General features: G+C 46.4%; 1 protein-coding gene across 1 annotated transcript in view; it reads right to left on the bottom strand.

The window, feature by feature from the left end:
* Window positions 1–18,933, bottom strand: part of LOC147606265 (DExH-box ATP-dependent RNA helicase DExH3-like) — a 50,133-nt gene that overhangs the window by 17,075 nt on the left and 14,125 nt on the right. Inside the window, exons 3-9 of the mRNA XM_086792364.1 lie at window positions 10,257–10,408; window positions 10,021–10,108; window positions 9,689–9,901; window positions 9,495–9,590; window positions 9,234–9,422; window positions 8,975–9,134; window positions 8,734–8,864 (exon numbers count right to left, since the gene is read on the bottom strand). Coding sequence (XP_086648490.1) covers window positions 8,734–8,864; window positions 8,975–9,134; window positions 9,234–9,422; window positions 9,495–9,590; window positions 9,689–9,901; window positions 10,021–10,108; window positions 10,257–10,408 — 1,029 coding nt within the window. The remainder of the gene's footprint in view (window positions 1–8,733; window positions 8,865–8,974; window positions 9,135–9,233; window positions 9,423–9,494; window positions 9,591–9,688; window positions 9,902–10,020; window positions 10,109–10,256; window positions 10,409–18,933) is intronic.

Here is an 18,933-nt window from a genome sequence, read left to right as displayed (position 1 = left end):
AGTAAGTGAATTCAGATTTAAAGTAAAGAACTTTGTTGTAAATCTAATAAAGGATTCTCTCTACGGCTAACACCCGTTCAGTGCCGGGTAGTCCAAGCTTTTGGAGAACCACGGTCCAAAGGTGCTGAGATCGGGAGAGCCAGGCATTAGTACAAGAGCGCCTGTTTGTGCGTGGTCTTGGAACACCAGTGGGGCGCTCTTCGCGGAGTCCAGTGAAGGCACAGGACCGTAGAGACTGGACCACTCAAGTGGTCCCTCTCCTTCGAACATCTACTTCGAGCCTCTTGTTTGGTACTGTATTCATTTTGTACATGGACATCATCTGGTTCATTGAACCCATGGAGCATTGTATTTGTTAAATACTCCCCCAATAATATATCATATATTGAGGGGGGGGTCGGCCCGTTCCGGCCCCAGTGCTGGTGTCCATCTATTTCATTTCATTTCATTTCAAATTTCAGTTGTTGTTAAGTTGTTTATTTCAAATTGTAATATTAAGTTGTGCTATTACGCGCGTGGGTGTCCAAGGGAGTCTATTCCCACTTGACGGGATCGGTTTCACGAAGCCTAATGTACATCTTACACCTCCTCCTACAAGTCACCATTCACAAACGCAAATTTTACATCCACTGGCCACCGTCGAGAAGAGGCAAGGGCGAGAACTGTCTGAATCGCGATCATCCTAGCTGTCGGAGCAAAAGTATCCTCATAGTCGATGCCAGGCCGCTGAACATAGCCCTTAGCCACAAGTCTGGCCTTGCGCTTGTCCACCGACCCATCAGACGTATACTTGGTCTTGTAGACCCACTTGATACCAATGATTAACCGTTTTGACGGCCTCAGAACCAACTCCCAAATGTTATTCTTCTCTGTGGCTTCAAGTTCCACTTGCATGGCTTTCTTCCAAGTCTCCTGGAAAAGAGCTTCCTTAACTGAAGTAGGCTCTTTGTCCCGAATGATACGAGACATCAATGCATAGTTCACCTGTAAAACAGCTCCTCTGATTGACTTTTATTACGAACTCGGTGCGATCTTTGAGGTCCATCCTCTGTGGTCCACTCAGAGGGATACTCTTTAATTCCTCACTCCCGAATGGTGTCCAACAACCACTTTGGTACTGGAACAGAACAAGGAGCCTCCTGTTGCTGCTGGCGCTCATCTCCAACCTCGGGCTCAACCTCTACAACTGACTGAGGCTAGCTAACTGGAACAATAGACTGGGAATCGTCCTCATACTCATCTAGTTCTCCAAGAAGTGGTGGCTCCTCAACAGTGGAAGCTGGAACATGCTCATCAAAGACAACATCTCTGCTGACAACAACCTCGTTCCACTCTGGGTATTATAACCTGTAGCCTTTGGAAAGAGAGTTATATCCCACAAATACAAGCTTCTGCAACTTTGAGTCAAGCTTCCCCCTCTGCTTCTTTGGAATGTGAACATAGGCATGGAAGACATCTAGTTTCCTGCCAAAATAAGCCTCATATGGAGTAATCTTTGGTACTGAAGTCGTCGGAGTTCGGTTGAGGATTATGGACAACCGTAGCCACAGCCTCTCCCCAAAGTGGACGAGGAAGATCACGATGCTCCAGCATCGTCCTCACCATCTACACCACAATCCGGTTCTTACGCTCAACTACTCAATTCTCTGAAGGCGACCCTGTATTGGGCAGCTCCTACTTGATGCCATGTTCCGCACAAAATCGCACAAAAGCATTAGAAGAAAACTCCCCTCCTTTGTCAGCCCGAATAGTCTGCACTAGCAATCCAGACTCCTTTTCTACCATAACATGCCACTCCTTGAACCAAGCAAAGGCTTGGTTCTTCTCAGAAAGAAAATAAACCCATGTGAACCTACTACAATCATCCACAAGCAGCATGAAATACAAGGAACCTCTCAAGGATGGGGTCTGCATAGGTCCACACAAGTCAGTGTGTACCAACTCCAAGGATTTCGAAGCCCACCTAGTAGCCTGCTTTGGAAAAGACTCCATGTGCTGCTTACCATGAATGCAGGAACTACAGTGTCCCTGCCTGCTCCCAACATCTGGCAAGTCATACATCATGTAGTCTCGAAAAGCCCGCTGCAACGCATCCACATTCAAGTGGCTAAAACGGAAATGCCACAAATCATCGAGCTGAGTACCTATCAGAAAAGAGAGTGCTAAGAGTTTGTAGATCCCATTCTCCACTCCGCCTTCCCAAACAACCTAGCCAATTGCTTTGTCCTGAAGAGCAACAAAATGCTCATCCAACTCCACCCGCATGCCAGTCTTGCAAATCTCATACGATGACAAAAATTGAAAACCAAGGGATAGGACATAAAGAACCCGAGAGGAATGCTTCCCCATTTTGCCATCAGGAATAATCTCCAACCTACCCTCACTGTGAATCAGGATAGTGAATTGTCACCAATAAAGATGTGACCTATTTGCCGTTGAAGATCCTATAATAACTCTCGGGAAGGAGTCATGTGCCTAGAAGCACCACTGACAAGAATCCACTCCCGAGTATCCTTAGCGGTGAGATCAATCATCAACAGCCTCCCTACTCGAAGAAGATGAAGCTCCAACATCCATAATCTCCAAGTGCACAAAAGCTAGAGTCCTTGCAGCTGCAGCTAGGGAATCAACACCTTTCTCCGTGCTCCGCTAAGAGCACTTCCTCCAATAGTGACCCTTCGAGCCACAATGGTTAATAGGTCCACTCGGCCTTCAAAGCATCGCGCTCTGAGTCAGGCTTCTTCTCAGAAGACTTCGCCGGTGAAGACTTCCCTTTTCCCTTGTTGTTGTTGTTGTTGTTGCGGCCTTTCGACCGCTGGCCAGTCAAGGCCTCAAAACCTCCGCCATGTAGAGGGTTCGTAAGCCGCTCTTTCTCGTCCAAAACCATCGGCACAAGCTCCTCCCATGTAATGGTGCGGAGCCTCCTACTATTGATCAAAGAAGAATAGAAAGCTAAATACCAAGGTGTAAGATGAGACAGCAAAGTGTACATAGCACATCAGTCGACTAGTGACAAGATAAGTCAGCAAACACAAAGCAGACCCCCACGACTAGACAAAACAAGGAAAAAAACATGGACAATGAGGAAAAATGGAGAATACTCCTAACCGGGCAGGCACACCCACAACAAAGGCCCTCACTCCCTACTGAGTAATATGGTTCAGACAGGAGATGATTGCTAACAAAGTCATGACTCATGACTCATCAAACAGTCTCTCGTATGGACAAATCAAAATGTGCCGATAAATACATTGCACATGATACATTGCACATGGTGTGAGTATTATGAATGATAATACTCACACCATGCTTTATTATCTTTGAAGAGACTAACGGTGTGACTGACGATAAGCCAAACGCAAGACCTCTGAAGACCGAGAGTTGGGCTGAACTGTACACGACTGTAGAAGCACCAATGATGTCCAATCTCGAGCCTATGCACTATAACTCGCATCGGGTGCCCGGGGGACTAGGGCCTTTGACACACTTGTTGATACCATCAACGCATATTAAAACATTTAAACATGGCCACAGCCTTAACACATATCCATCATCACTTTGCATAAAACATAAAGCTGGACAAAACATCCACAAATGCTGAAAATGGAGCTTGCACGTGTGACACCGCATAGAGGCCGGAATGCCTTGGAGTATTTTATTACCCAAGGAGAATAATATCATGTACAAGCTTTGAGGGCCTTACTCTCCCCACGAGAGATGCCGGATTATCCATATACAAATGCCATAACACAACCCAACACGAAGCTACCAAGCCGAAACATAGGCTGTAGAAATGTCGAGCCAACAATATAATCCATATACCTCCGTGTGGGTACTGATTCTTCCCAAAAAACCACGGGTCTTCTTGCAATAGAGCTGGTACAGCAAGTACAACTCTCCATTCATCCGGTACAACAGGTACAATGGCTGATACAACAAGTACAATGGTTGGTACAGCAAGTACAGATACTGGTACAGCATATACAGTGACTAGTACAGCATGTACATTGGCTGGTACAGCAAGTACAAAAGCTGGTACAGCATGTATAGTGGCTGGTACAGTCGGTACGATGGTTAGTACAGCAAGTACAATAAGTACAAGGACTGGTACAACCAGTACAATGGTTGGTACAGCAAGTACAAAGGCTGGTACAACAAGTGCAATGGCTAGAAATCATAATAAATGATTAAATACCCTTGCATTCAGTATTTCTTCGCGATGGAAGCCTCCAAAACAGTCCCCAACAGCCGGTATTATTCATGGGCGGCCTTCAAGAGAGAGAGAAAGAGAGTAGCCATCATAAGGGCAGCCTGTAACGGTGGTAGAGGCTAATGTGCAGCAAGAGAGCCTCCATTAATGAAGAGAGAGGGCTCCAATTTATAGATTTGGGTCTCCCATGAGCTAAAATGGCAAGAGAAGGCTACAATGACAAGTGGAGAGCCACACAATAGCTGAAGTGACAAGTGTGAGGCCACTTGTCTCACTTTGATCCACTTTCTAACAAGTGTCAGGCCACTTGTCTCACTTTGGTCCACTTTCTTGCCACATGTCCCAATCTAAGAGATGGGTCCTTCCATAAACTTTATCTCTAAAAATATCCCAACCGGTAGACATTCTATCATAGGCACTTTGCCAACTCTCGGTATCTGCTCAATTCCAGATGTAATGACGCGTACAGAATTTCCATCGGAGTCGGGCCAAAAATAGCAACTCTCCTAAATTTTAGGAGTGTGGTCCTTTGTATTCTAGGATAATCCCCCATTCCCAAAGCTTTTACTTTCCAAATATTTAGACATCCTGGAGTCCACCAGACTCCTTTCATACTGGGAAATGTCCAGGCTGGTGACATCCTCCCCAACTTCTTAAAAGTTGTCTGCAACTTTAAGCTTCAAGCCATATATTCAAGATATAATCATGTCCCATCAAGTGGGCGAGACGAGACAGTCTCAAAAATCCAATATAATGGAAGAATCCATGTTCCAAAGAAATGAGTGAGACTACATAAACATGCACTACAGTGCAGAGTGCATATGACATCATTGCAGAGAGGCGACCTAGCCATGCGCACCTCCCGTACCATGCTATCCCTCAATCTAATGACTGAAGCTGAGATTATTGCTTAGTCACCCCTCCCGACTCCTAACTGGGATAAGAATAAACCTTTACCTTTTATAGCATAAAGGCATTACAACAACTCCAAAAACCATCCAAAATTCTCAGATTTTGGGAGACAAGCCAGGCAAAGAACCCTTGACTCATACATAGATAAGATCTAGAAGTTGAGGAAGAATCCCCCCTCGAACATATGTCGGTGAATCCCTTTTCGGCTACGTTTCCAAGCAATGGATGCTTGGGTCATCCTTTTAGGCTCATGGGCCAGGGCTGAGTACCCAGAATTAGATGTGTTCGTCAAAGAAGTGAGTGTCGATGCCGAACACATATGCCTTGAGACTAGCATCAATGCTGAATCCAGAAGATCTCATGGCTTCATAAAAGAAGCAGAGGAGGTAAACCTTGTGGTGGTCTCAGCATCATAAGTTGAAGCACCTATTTGTGCTGCATGTGTGCCTCCTTGAAGGAAGCAAACCAATCAAAAAGCTTATGATCCATTATACTTCTTATTAGAGAACCCTCAGAAAGTTACCGCGCTCATGCTGTAGATGATGTTGATGAAGTATGCCTCCATGCTTCAAAACTCTTGTACAAGACCTTTGATGAATGGACTGATAAAGCTGCAGGTTCAGGTCATCTTGTGGAACATAGGAGAGGGTCCTCTTGACGGAGAAAATGTTGAATGTATGTTGGTTAGAGCATAGGATTTTTCATGAAAAAACACTCACAGTATGGGCTGTTATTGCATGTGGTAATCCTCATGAGACAAAACGTTGATTATGGAGTGGTCACAGCATATGAAAAATGCACCATATGCAGAGCTGACAAGCAGGTTTGAAACGCAGCTATAAGGGTGACTATAGGGGCTGCATCTTGGATGAGCTGCATGAGATGGCAGTCCTACAGATCATGGTCGTGGCAAGATCATGAACAGGCGACTACAAGGGGTGAAAAACCCAGCACATGAGTGTGGATATGAGGGTTAAAAACGCATGCAATATGGGAGGTGACAAGCCTGCAGCTCTTGTGAAGGCGAACAACTAATCAGAAAACACAAATTCGTGCATGAGAAGAAAAGCGCAGAGATGGTGGGGCTATAGAAAAAAACGCAAGGGGGAAGTACGCACAGATGCTCATGGAAGGCTGAAAACGCAGTAACCCTAAAAAATGCAAACCCTAAAAAGCATAAGGGGAAAAGGTGTAAGCCCAACGGGGCGTGCCGTGACAGATTCTACCACGTATCCAAGTGATATAAATAAAGAGAGAAGATATAGAGAGGTAGAGAGAAGGGATAAGCAAGGAACAAGCCCCGCCCCCTTGCAGGAATTTACTCAGGAACAATCCACCGGCACACTGGCCACGATCAATACAACAATGAATACAAAGCAAACAAATATGTCGATGTAGAAATTCAGGTCGAAGTCGATGTCAAGGCACGAGATCTTTGATGCCGAGCACACCATGGGGTTGACCCACAAGAATCTCTCACCGGGCTAGTACCAAGTCCAATATCCAAGTTCCAACTTCTTCTCTTGATACTCGTCTCTTGATGGGGATCGGTCTCTAAACTTCTTCCGTTGGGTGGATCCCAATCGTCGTACTTTGTCTTAACGTCCATCCAAGGCATGTACAAGGCCTCACCTTGCAAAGCTTTGTCTTGAGCTTCCTCCAAAGTTTTTGGTCCGGCCATATGAACTCCTTGAATAAGCTTGGTTTGTAGCCCATTCACAAACTTACACATTTCCATGAGTGGTGTAATAGGAGTACATGAAGTAAACTTCAAAGAAATTGTTGAAAAGTTGTTAAAGGTAAGATGCCACATTCTCACCAACTTTCTGTTTTACCTCATCCCACTCTTTCTGCACATTTGCTTCAAAATTTGCGGATAAAAACTTCTCGTTAAACATAGTCTTGAAGTCGGTCCATGTCTTCGGCTCGGTCCCTTCTTGTACTGCTTTTAGCCACCAATTCAAGGCAACATCCTTCAAATGCATGCTAACCATGCGAAACATTGACTTTTCGGAGTAGTCATCTCCTCCAAAAGCGGCAACGAACTGCTTAACAAAAGATGATGCTTTTTGTGTATCCCACTTTCCATGAAAAGGATCAAACTTGACGCTCTTATCTCCTGGCTTGAAGTCCATCTTGCCGATTGATGTAGACTCTTTTGCCTTCCTTTCCCTTGCCTGTCTCGAAGTTGTATCTAAGAAAGCAGACCTAGGAGTAGCCTCTCTATTTCCTCCACTAAAAATAGCCCGGATAGCTCTAGATCCTTTTGCAATGGTTACTCTTTTTGTACAAAGATATGCTTTACCAACTTGAACTTCTTCAGCTTCGGTGGCTCGATCCTTGATGAAATCTTCAAACATTTGAGCCCTTCTATGGTCCTGTTCCTTCTTGGCTCTCCAAGCAAGGAAGGAATTCTTCATCTCTGAGAAATCGTCTGAACTGTTGAAAGTATTGGTACTCTACTGTTGACATGACCGCGGTCTCATGAGTAATAGATCGACGCCGGACGGCCCTAGTTCCCACCCTGAAGTCCTGGATCAACCTCATAGTTGTTCCCTTCCTTAGGCCCTTGGTTTCCCTCGGTTTTCCTCTTTTCTCAACATGGCTCTGTCACCCCATGAAAGTTTCTTCAAAAGAAAATCATGCTCTGATACCATTGTAAGCCCAATGGGGCATGCCGTGACAGATTCTACCAGGAATTAGCCTGCACATGTCTTGCACATGATAATGATAATAGCTAGGAACCACAGATCCAATCACAAAACCCAAATAAAACTTTCCCCAAACCCATCCTTGTCAGAAAAGAAAAATGGTCAAGCTCAACGGTGAGCTCATCATTTACGGTATACCCTATTTCCACTCCAAACACAAATATAGTTGAAGCAAAGGTTATGCTCTAATAGTATGGGACACCGAAACTTGGGGAGAGGAGACACGGACCACGGCTAGTAGTTGGTCTAGACTCGGGCTTAGGGGAGCTCTTGAGTGGAGCTATGGCTGGGTGGTGAGCTACCTAATCACCTCTTCGTCACTATGTCCTGGTACCCCTGGGACCTTACAGAGTCCTCAAATGCATCCCCAAAAGAGCAATAAGATACCGGTTCTGTCCCTTGCGTCTCCGCGCACATACGATTCGTATAACGACCCACTTAAGGGCACCTTCCTCGCTCCCAAGGGCATCTCTTGGCCCGGGCAATATATCACCTTGGCGAACAACCATTCCAACACCCCCGAGGAGTCTAGCCCGCCTCCGCTCAGCTCATTGATAGATATGTTTGACAGCGTTTGAGCAGGTTACAACTGGTTGTGAGATCCACGTTATGCACATTAGGTACAGGTCAGAAACCGTAAGGCCCAATGTGTATGTTTCTTCAAAGGGAATAGCCCTGTGTTTTAAAAACACACACACATCGCGAGTAAAGGCACAAGTCCAGTTAAATTGCAGGGATTGAAGTTAAGCTTCAATCCTCTGAGCTTTGTCCTCACCTTACCAAGACCATGCCAATTGTTCTCAAAATAGCTTTGTCGGTAGATAGCATTACATGCATCAAACCATTAAAAAACATTCAAACCAAGACTTCCTAGATAAAACTGCTTTGAAATTTACATACCGGTATATGACAGGTAGGAGCCAAATTGAAGTACTTGGAAAACAACTCGGCATTCAGAGTTGCACTCATTAACACAAGCCTGAGATCTGGACGGCGAGGTAGTATATCTTTGAGGACAATTAGTAGAAAATCTGCAGAAAAAAAACTGCAAAATTGAGTTGTTTGTTATTGCTAGGAACTCAAATGTAGAAAGGCAAGTCACCACGTGTAGCACAAAGTAGCGATGGAGCTTTTCAGGCACCTTCATTCATGCCTCTTTCGTGAATCTCATCCACTATCACATGGCTCACTCCTGTGAGCGAAGGGTCCACCAACAACCTCCTCAGCAAGATCCCTGTTGTGCAAAAGAGTAAACGGGTGTCCCTTCCTCTAGTGCCCTCCAACCTCACTTTGTAACCAACCTGAAACAAGACGCCGTGACAAGCCAATCCATGTCAGATTATAAAAAGCAATCTTAATGTCTGCAATACACACTTGCAGATTCCCTAATCCTGACTTACAGAATCACCCAATGGCTCTCCTCTCTCTGCAGCTACTCTCTCTGCAACTGACATTGCAGATATCCGTCTTGGTTGTGTGCAGATGATACTGCAGGATCCTCCCCGACCAGCTTCAATTTCCGATTCCAAGATGTACTGTGGCAGCTGTGTAGTCTTACCACACCCCGTCTCTCCAGAGACAACAAGGACCTAAAAGGTAAACAGCTGTCAGTGCACTCGCAAATTGATTTCATAGAGCACAATGTTCAGTACACATCATACCTGATTATTTGAAATCGCTGAGAGTAAAGCCTCCCGTTGCTTGTATGCTGGCAGAGAGGATCGCAATGCCATCATCTTCTGCCCCTCTGGAGAATCCTGTTGAGGTGATCCAACCAAAAGCCACAGTTATTGCCACGAGACTTCTCACTTTGAATTACCTTGTGTTGATAGAAGATTAAGAGCATTCTACCAACCTGCCAAGCATGCTGCTTCTCTTGAAGATTCCTGCTTCTTATCTGCATAACATGCTCAGATACAGGAAACCTCTCTGGTGAGAAATTAGGGACAGAACCCCCAGCTGCACATAGAGGGGTCTTTGTTACATTGTCTACAGATGTACGCTTTTCATCAAGATGTTGTCCAAGAAGCCTGTCCACATCCCTGTGGATCGCAGGTGATATAGAGACCTGAAAGTGGCATCTATGAGGGTCAAGTGATGGTTATAAAGATACCAAACAAAGATCCCACACAACACTGTGAAAAGCAAGACAGACCCCAACTTTAAATGCTACTAACAAGCAACTACCTTTCGCACAGGCCGTTTTTGATCCAAATCGGCTCTGTAGTTTGCCAATGGCACCTTACTGAAGACTACAACTTTGCCATACATTTGGCTGCAAAAATAAATCTTCAAAATTAATTTCACAGCTAGCAGCAGAGATCTTTTTCAACAGACAAAGTTGTTCCCATGCTTCTTGTGTTTTCTTTTAAAGCACCAAAAATTAAAAGCATCTTCGGGTCCAGGTGCCCTCTCTGTGCTACCTATGGAGGCCAAGTTGTTTAGCCAAAACAGACAGACTCCGGTAGTCCCGCCTATCTTTCCTGTCCATGGATACTATCTCTTGTTTCTTGGAATTCCGAATGAATGCGCTCAGCCTTGTTCTCCACTCATCCACATTTGCTGCCGAAGACAACTGCAAAAAAGAGTACACTCGTAACCATCAAACACCATGCAGCTAAACACCTCACTTGAGACCCAAAAGAGGCTGTTGACTGCATAAGTTAGACAAAAATTTGGGAGAGATTTTTCATAGGAGCTACAAAACCTATGCAAGGCTATAACCTCCCAACAAAGCACGAACACAGACACACACATACACTCTAAGATAAGGGATCAATTCCAAAAAGACCCATGCTGACTGAAAACATGGGCTAGAGTTCCTGTCAAGGAATCAAAAACACCAAAATTCCTTATACTAGGACAAACAAGATTGTTTTACAGCATTAGCCACCCACTCAATACATGCATATACTTCATGAGCTCTGCACCATTGTGACAACTGATGTTCGCAGCTTGATGTGCGATACTTACAAAAACGGTGATATTGGGACACACCTACGAGTATGCAAGGAGAGCCAGACATCAAATAGCAATCAATGGGCATAGTTGGACAGCGCAGGTGACATATGGCACTGAGGATGTGGCACTGAGGACGTGGCATTTGATAGCATGGCAGTCGCGTACCGCTAGCTAACAGCAATACTACTCCCGACTAGGAGCATCGGTGCATAAATATATATACATGGGTAGCCAAATCGTCATATTCATCTGCTTTCCTGAGTGTTGGACTTCACAAAACGTTTCTATGTAGGCGGAATGCTAGCCAAGAGTGTATAGTTGGTCACATGGCTATGATTTGACGTCTTCATTCTAAGCCACATCTTGTACTTGAAGTTCAGTTGTTATTACTTGTTTCTTGTACATAATCAAGGCAGTAGTTTGGACTCTCGTGTGTGCTATATGTGTGATTCCTCCAGACTCTTCTTTCTATCTTTGGAAAACCCTGGCACATAGGCGCAAGTGTTCTACAGTTGACATTAAAGCCTTCGAAACTTGCAAAAAAAGGAAAAAAACTTTTTTGGAACCCGTGTACGTTGACTACTTGGACAGGGTAGAGCACCTAGATTCCAAGAGTGCACAAGTTCGGGTTAGGGAAAAGTGAATATTTGGGTTCTCTTCATTGCACCTTGGTTATTTGGGGTGCATTGTACTTCCTTGCCCCACCAAATCTTTATCGCATGGTCTCCTTCGAGGGAGACGTCTTCCTACTGATGTGTACTCTCCTCTGTAAACATTTTTCTGAAGTCGGTGGTCATGCCAGAGCGAAGTTTGACCATCCAAGGATGCTCTCACGCTAGGATGCATTCTGTGTGGACAAGCTGAATCTGATACCAATGTAACATGCAACGGAATTATGTGTAGATTTAGAATCTTGTCACACAGTCTCACACCGCCTTCTGTATCCTGAGTTTCGTGAGTCTTTAGCAATCCACTTTATCACTTCACACTTAAGAGATATGAGAATGAAAGAAAGAAACAAAGCTGTATTAACGTCTACTAGAGGCCGAACTCGACCTATGAGACAAAATCAATGTACAACTCTCAATGTCCTCTGGATGTCCACAAAAAAAAGGACAAAATGAACATGAAATAAAGTATGAAAGCACTAAGCTAGTAGGGGGGGGGGGGGGGGGAGGGGGGGGTGATGGATGGAGCACTACTGCTAGAGGCTCACCTTAAGGGTCCCAAATTACCCACTAAAGGGCCCCCTCTGTCACGTGCATCCCGCACTTGGATGCCACGTAGACATTTCTGTACAGAAGGTGCAGGACCTGGGATGGTGAACTGGTCCCATGTGAGCCCAATCCGGGACGAGTCAGCCAGGGATCCATCTCAGTCGTCCGAGGTCAGGTGTGCATTGTCCTGCACATGAGTCCAAGGTCAGATGTGTACTGTCCTGCACATGAAACACTGCCAGTCCGCGCTGTGAGTCTCCCTCTAGAATGATGACAGTGGTTCTGTGTATCTGGTATGGTACCGGATGCCAGATCACTGAGTAGATAGTGGTTAGGACAAGGGGCCAGCCCATAGGACTACCCCGGGTCTGAGTGGGGGCATGGGAATGGTGTAGAACCACCCCCATGAGGGCCAGGAAGGCCCAAGCTGAACCCACCAGCCATGGAGGGGCTGTAGGACAACCCTAGGGCACAGATAAGGCAAATTCCAGGAGTTTACAGCCTTTATATGGCTGAAGGGCATGTATGGGGCAGCCCATACAGGCTGCCTAGCCCTGGGATTGTGGACAAAAGCTGTGTCCAGCCAATCAGAAGCAGGCGCATCACTTTCAGCCTGTTAGGGAAAAAAGGCAGCATTTTATGGGATTTAATTCAGCATTTATTGCTGAATTTTCACCAGTCGTGGGACATTGGTGCTGGCTGCCTGTTTATCAGCTGGCCGACTACTCCTGAAGAGAAGTATAAATAGTGGAGGCCATAATCCCAATGATTCATCTCATTTTTCACCAAGTGCTCAAGCAAATCAAGGGGCCAAGACAGCCAAGGGCTTGGCTAACGCAAAGGGGTGAAGGATTCAGGTCAAGGGCAGGGTATTCCCAACCAAGAAAAGGTCCAAGATTGCTGTATTTTCTTTCAGTTTTCTCATCATTCTAATAAAGCAAATACACCATCCGTGGTGGGGGCCCTACAGAGGGTAATTGGGACCCAATACTGTGTCCTCTCTCTCTCTCTCTCTCTCTCTCTCTCTCTCTCTCTCTATTTTCTGCACTTCTCCTTTCAAGTTTGTGCGTTAATTTCCGTCGCGAAAAGAGTGTTGAATTCTGAGTTTTGAAGTCACCGATCTTTCTCCGAAGCTTCCGCATATTACAGTGGTATCAGAGCCTACTTCAAGGACAAAGATTCAGCAAAGAAAACCAGAAAAAATTTGTCACTCGTGTGGTTGGTTTTTAGACGCCCGTGGACTACCCCTTTCGGAGTGACTCTTGTCCCTCGAAGGACGGTTGGTTTTTAGCCTCCAGAAGCCTCCGGAAGTCTCCCACACAGATAGTGGATGGTCAGATTGCGTTCCCGAAAGGAATTGCATTTTCCTGCTAGTGTCACAGACACGTTCCAGTAGATGATGCGAGCACTCGTAGAACAGACAGCCAAGTTGGATGAGCAGAAGGCGCGGATCATGGCTCTGGAGGAGCATACCCGCTCTCCAACATTGCGTTTTCCATCTCCTCCTCCCTCTCCTTCCGTATCCCAGATACCAAATCCTCGTCACAAGGACCCTCTCGCGGGGTCACAACCGCAGCCAAGCTCCTTGCTTGAGTTGCAGATGCGTGCATTGGAGATCCGACAACAAGAAGACGACGCCATGCAACATGTGGAAAATGAGCGTTACCTCAGAGCTTTGGATGCCAAATTGACACCGGCGGCGCCCTCGAATCATTTTCCCGAGAAAATGAATTTCAGTAAGTATAATGGTAAACTCGATCCCACAACTCTTTATTCATGGTTACATCAATTTGAAGCTTACTTTGCCACAGTGAGGAAAACAGATACTGACAGAGTGATCTTAGCCAGTTGGTACTTGGAAGGTGAGGCCATTCCTTGGTGGACTCAGTGGGCTCATGCCCACACCAGCGCAGGTATGGCAGCTTATGTGTGGGACGAGTTCGTCCGCGACCTTAAGCAGCGGTTTCTACCGCCCCACTACCTTGAGCGACTCGAAGACGAGTTCAAGGGAGCGCGTCAGAACGCGCAACCAGTCCTTCAGTTTGCCAATAAAATTTCGACCTTATGTCTGCAATTAGGCTTATCTAATACGGACAAGAAAGGGCAGTTTTTGTATGGCCTGGACACGCAAATCCAATGGGAGGTGCGTATGTTTAGGCCAGCCACCTTTGAAGACGCACTCTCGCTTGCGCAGAGTGCAAAAATGAAACACAATGGTGGCAAGCCCAAGACTTCCTAGCCGGCTTCTCCCAGGGCTAACACCTCGGGGGGCAAAAGCCAGAACCAGACGGGGTCTTCCCCAGGACAGAGCCCGGGAGCCTCTGGCTCCAAGAACTCGAACAATGCGTCTAAGCTTACTACAGACCAAAAAGCGGAGGCAGGCAAGACAGGTGGCAGGTTGAGTGCTGAGGAGCTTTCTCAATACAAGAAAGAGGGTAGATGTTTCTTTTGTCATACAAAAGGACATACTTCTCGGGATTGTCCGAAGAAGCCTCCAAAGGCCGCCGCCACCTCCACAGCTTCCGTGGTGAGCTCAGCTCCCACACAGACCCCAGCGGCTAACCCTAGTTCTTCAAACCCCGGTGCTTCAGTTGGAGCAATTATTAGCCCGGAGCTCGAAGATAAGCAAAAGGGCACCCATGACCAGGAGTATGAGCGCAACAAATTGCTCAAGTCCTCTGGCTACATAGGTGGCTAGAGGGTCGTTGTCTTGTTTGACAACGGCAGCACGGAGGATGTGGTCACGGAACAGGCCGCTAGGCGTGCCCGTTTCGAGCTGACCCCGGTGGACAAACAGGTTGAGGGTTTTAGCACAAGTATGACAACGAGCGTCAAGTATGAAGCTCTAGGTGCTAAGTTAGTGATTCAAGGCATAGAGTTTGTGCGTGACTTTATGGTTGCCCCTCTTGTAGGAGCAAACATAATCTTGGGTATCCAGTGGTTTCACAAGTTTCTTCCTGACGTCAAGTGGGACACGCACACGTTCCAGATCAATCGGAATGTGTCAAAGACCCCGGTGACCATTAAGTGTGAGCCAGGTATTCCGAACTTTCCGCTCATAAGCCACTTGCAGGCTAAGCGAGCAGCCCGGAAAGGCACACAGTGTGCGATGATTTACATCCAGACAGGCCAGACGGTGGCAAGTGCTTCCGAGAAGTACTCGGTTCTCCATGAAAAGTTCTAGAAAATTTTTCTTCGGGATAGCCTCCCTCCCCAGCTCCCCCCGTCCGGACCGGAGGATCACAAGATCGACCTCCTCCTAGGCTCGGAACCCTCGAGCAAGTTTCCGTATCGCCTTTCCAAGGCAATGGAATCGGAGTTGGACCGCCAACTCCAAGAATTGTTGCAAGCTGGCTTCATCCGCCCCAACGTGTCGCCATTTGCAGCACCGATCTTATTTGTCAAGAAAAAGGATGGGTCTTCCCGTTTGTGTGTCGATTATCGTGCACTCAACAAGCTGACTATCAAGAGCAGATTCCCGATGCCTCGAATTGATTATATTCTCGAGAGGCTGAAAGGTGTTCTCAAAATTGGATTTAAAGAGTGCGTACCACCAGGTGCGGATTGTGGAGGGGGACAACCCCAAGACAGCCTTCCGTACAAAACGGGCCCACTATGAATTTGTAGTCATGCCATTTGGTTTGACGAACGCCCCAGCTACATTTAACCGCATGATGATGCGTATTTTCCGGGATTTGATTGGAAAGTGTGTGTTCATATTTCTGGACGACATACTCATATTTTCAGCTACAGTTGAGCAGCATGACATTGATGTGGAGAAAGTCCTTAAGTTGCTAGAAAGAAACGAGCTCTACGTCAATGAAAAGAAGTCAGAATTTTATCTGTTCCAAGTGCATTACTTGGGATATATAATTAGTGCTGAAGGCATTCGACTTGATCCGGCTAAAGTGGCCGAGATTGTCAACTAGGAAGTTCAGACAGCCTATGACATTAGATCATTTGTGGGTATATGCCAGGCATATTCCACCCACATCGACAAGTTTTTTGACCTCTTGGCAGATCTCACCGATCTGCTGAAGGGAGTGAAAACAAGAAGGCAAAAGATTCGAATGACTCCACGAGTGTTGGAGGCATTCCAGAACCTCAAGGTGGCTTTATCAGAAGCACCTTGTTTAGCACTTGCCTCGTGGGACGAACCATTTCAAGTGATCACCGATGCGAGTAACATCGCAATTGGAGACGTATTGCAACAGAATGGTCATCCAGTAGCTTACATGTCTCGTAAGTTACTGCCCGCTGAGAAGAAGTACTCAGTCTAAGATCGTGAACTCCTAGCAGTAATACAGGCCTTGAAACATTGGAAACATTTCCTATATGGCCGTGACTTCGAGGTTCGCACTGACCATCAGGCATTGCGCTGGATTCAGACGATGCCAAGTGCACAGTGGAGTGATCGACAACACCGCTGGAGTCAGATATTCTAGCAGTTCGGTGGTATGATTGAGTACCTTCCAGGAAAGGCCAATCCAGTGGCCGATACTTTGAGCAGGAAGGGACAAGTGTCTACGATTCAGACCACTAGACTTAACCTTGTTGGTACAGGACTCGAGGACATGAAGCACACGTACGCGGATTCCAAGGAATTCGGTACTCAGTGGGAACATGCATTGGATGCCACAGGACCATGCCATTTTCTGATACGCGATGGTTGGCTTTTCTACAAAGGCCGACTATGTGTCATGAAGTCATTCAGGGCAGCTCTTCTCCATGATGCCCTTGACGCCATTACAGGTGGTCATAGGGGCATGAATTCGACTCTAGAGAAATTAGAACGGCAATACTATTGGCCAAAGATGAGGCGTGATGTGTTTACATATGTACAACGCTGTGACATTTGTCAAAAGGTGAAAGCTCCTCGTGGAAAGAAGATAGGGTTGTTACAGCCCTTGCCAATTCCTGAGGGTCCTTTCCGGGACATTTCAATGGACTTTGTCACAAATCTGCCTCCCAGTTCGAGTAAGCGTAATACGCAGTGCTTAACTATTGTTGATAGGTTTAGCAAATTTGTTATGCTTATTTCTTGCAGGGCCAATGTAACCGCCGAGGATGTTGCCCAGTTGTTCATTCGGCATTGGTACCCAATTGGCGGGATTCCTAGGACCATAGTGTCAGACCGAGATGCCAAGTTTACCACTCATTTTTGGAGGGCATTGTTTGATAATTTTGGTACTAAGTTGAATTTTTCCAGTGCTTTCCACCCACAGACGGATGGCCAGACAGAGATATACAACCAGTTGGCCTTTGATGTGCTGAAATGTTATGTCCACGATCAGCAAGGTAAGTGGGAATCGTTTTTGTCTTTAGTTCAAGCTGTTTTGAATGACTCTTTTTCTTCAGCTATTGGCAGGACTCCATATGAGGCAACGTTTGGAAGACCTTTCTAGTCGTCGTTAACCAGGACTTCGTCTTCAGTACCGGAGGCGAACAGAGTGACGGAGTCTTACCAGGAGATTTTAGAGTCAGTAAAGGACAGATTGGCTAAAGCGCAAGAGGCCTACACTCGACAGGCCAATAAAGACCGAAGGGATATGAAGTTATCGGAAGGAGATTGGGTTTATCTTCGGATTATGAAGCAAAGACTGAAACAGGTGGACAAGCGATGCCCAAAGTTGTCTTTCAGAAGCTTCGGACCATTTCCCATCCGGAAAAAGATTAATGAGGTGTCTATGCAGTTAAAGCTACCTCCGAGTTGGACTATGCACAATGTATTTCATGTCAGTTGGTTAAAGCCATATGCAGGTCCACCCCCTTCAGAGGTCAAAGACGAAGTGGAACCAGACATTGTGGATGAAGCAGAAGTAATGGTTCCAGAACAGATCCTTCTGCACCGTTTCAAGCATGGCTCAGGCCGAAGACTACGACAGTTCCTCACGAAGTTTCAGGACTGAGGAAACCCATGAAGCGGTATGGCTCGACAAAGAGTTCTTCGAAGACTATCCGGCGTTATTGACGGATTATTTGGAGGCTATGCAGCTTTCGTCAAGCTAAGCAGAAGGGGATGTCACGTGCATCCCGCACTTGGATGCCACGTAGACATTTCTATATAGAAGGTGCAAGACCTGGGATGGTGAACTGGTCCCATGTGAGCCCAGTCCGGGACGAGTTAGCCAGGGATCCATCTCAGTCGTCCGAGGTCAGGTGTGCATTGTCCTGCACATGAGTCCAAGGTCAGATGTGTACTGTCCTGCACATGAAACACTGCCAGTCCGCGCTGTGAGTCTCCCTCTAGAATGATGACAGTGGTTCTGTGTATCTAGTATGGTACCGGATGCCAAATCACTGAGTAGATAGTGGTTAGGACAAGGAGCCAGCCCATAGGGCTACCCCGGGTCTGAGTGGGGGCATGGAAATGGTGTAGAACCACCCCCATGAGGGCCAGGAAGGCCCAGGCTGAACCCACCAGCCATGGAGGGGCTGTAGGACAACCCTAGGGCACAGATAAGGCAAATTCCAGGAGTTTACAGCCTTTATATGGCTGAAGGGCATGTATGGGGCAGCCCATACAGGCTGCCTAGCCCTGGGATTGTGGACAAAAGCTGTGTCCAGCCAATCAGAAGCAGGCGCATCACTTTCAGCTTGTTAGGGAAAAAAGGCAGCATTTTTTGGGATTTAATTCAGCATTTATTGCTGAATTTTCACAAGTCGTGGGACATTGGTGCTGGCTGCCTATTTATCAGCTGGCCGACTGCTCTTGAAGAGAAGTATAAATAGTGGAGGCCATAATCCCAATGATTCATCTCATTTTTCACCAAGTGCTCAAGCAAACCAAGGGGCCAAGACAACCAAGGGCTTGCTAACGCAAAGGGGTGAAGGATTCAGGTCAAGGGCAGGGTATTCCCAGCCAAGAAAAGGTCCAAGATTGCTGTATTTTCTTTCAGTTTTCTCATCATTCTAATAAAGC

This window comes from Cibotium barometz, chromosome 58 (genome assembly GCF_041138505.1).
Source record: "Cibotium barometz isolate CiBa-2024 chromosome 58, ASM4113850v1, whole genome shotgun sequence".
In the NCBI taxonomy this organism is placed as follows: domain Eukaryota; kingdom Viridiplantae; phylum Streptophyta; class Polypodiopsida; order Cyatheales; family Cibotiaceae; genus Cibotium; species Cibotium barometz.
This window is presented reverse-complemented; position numbering and strand designations above follow the sequence as displayed.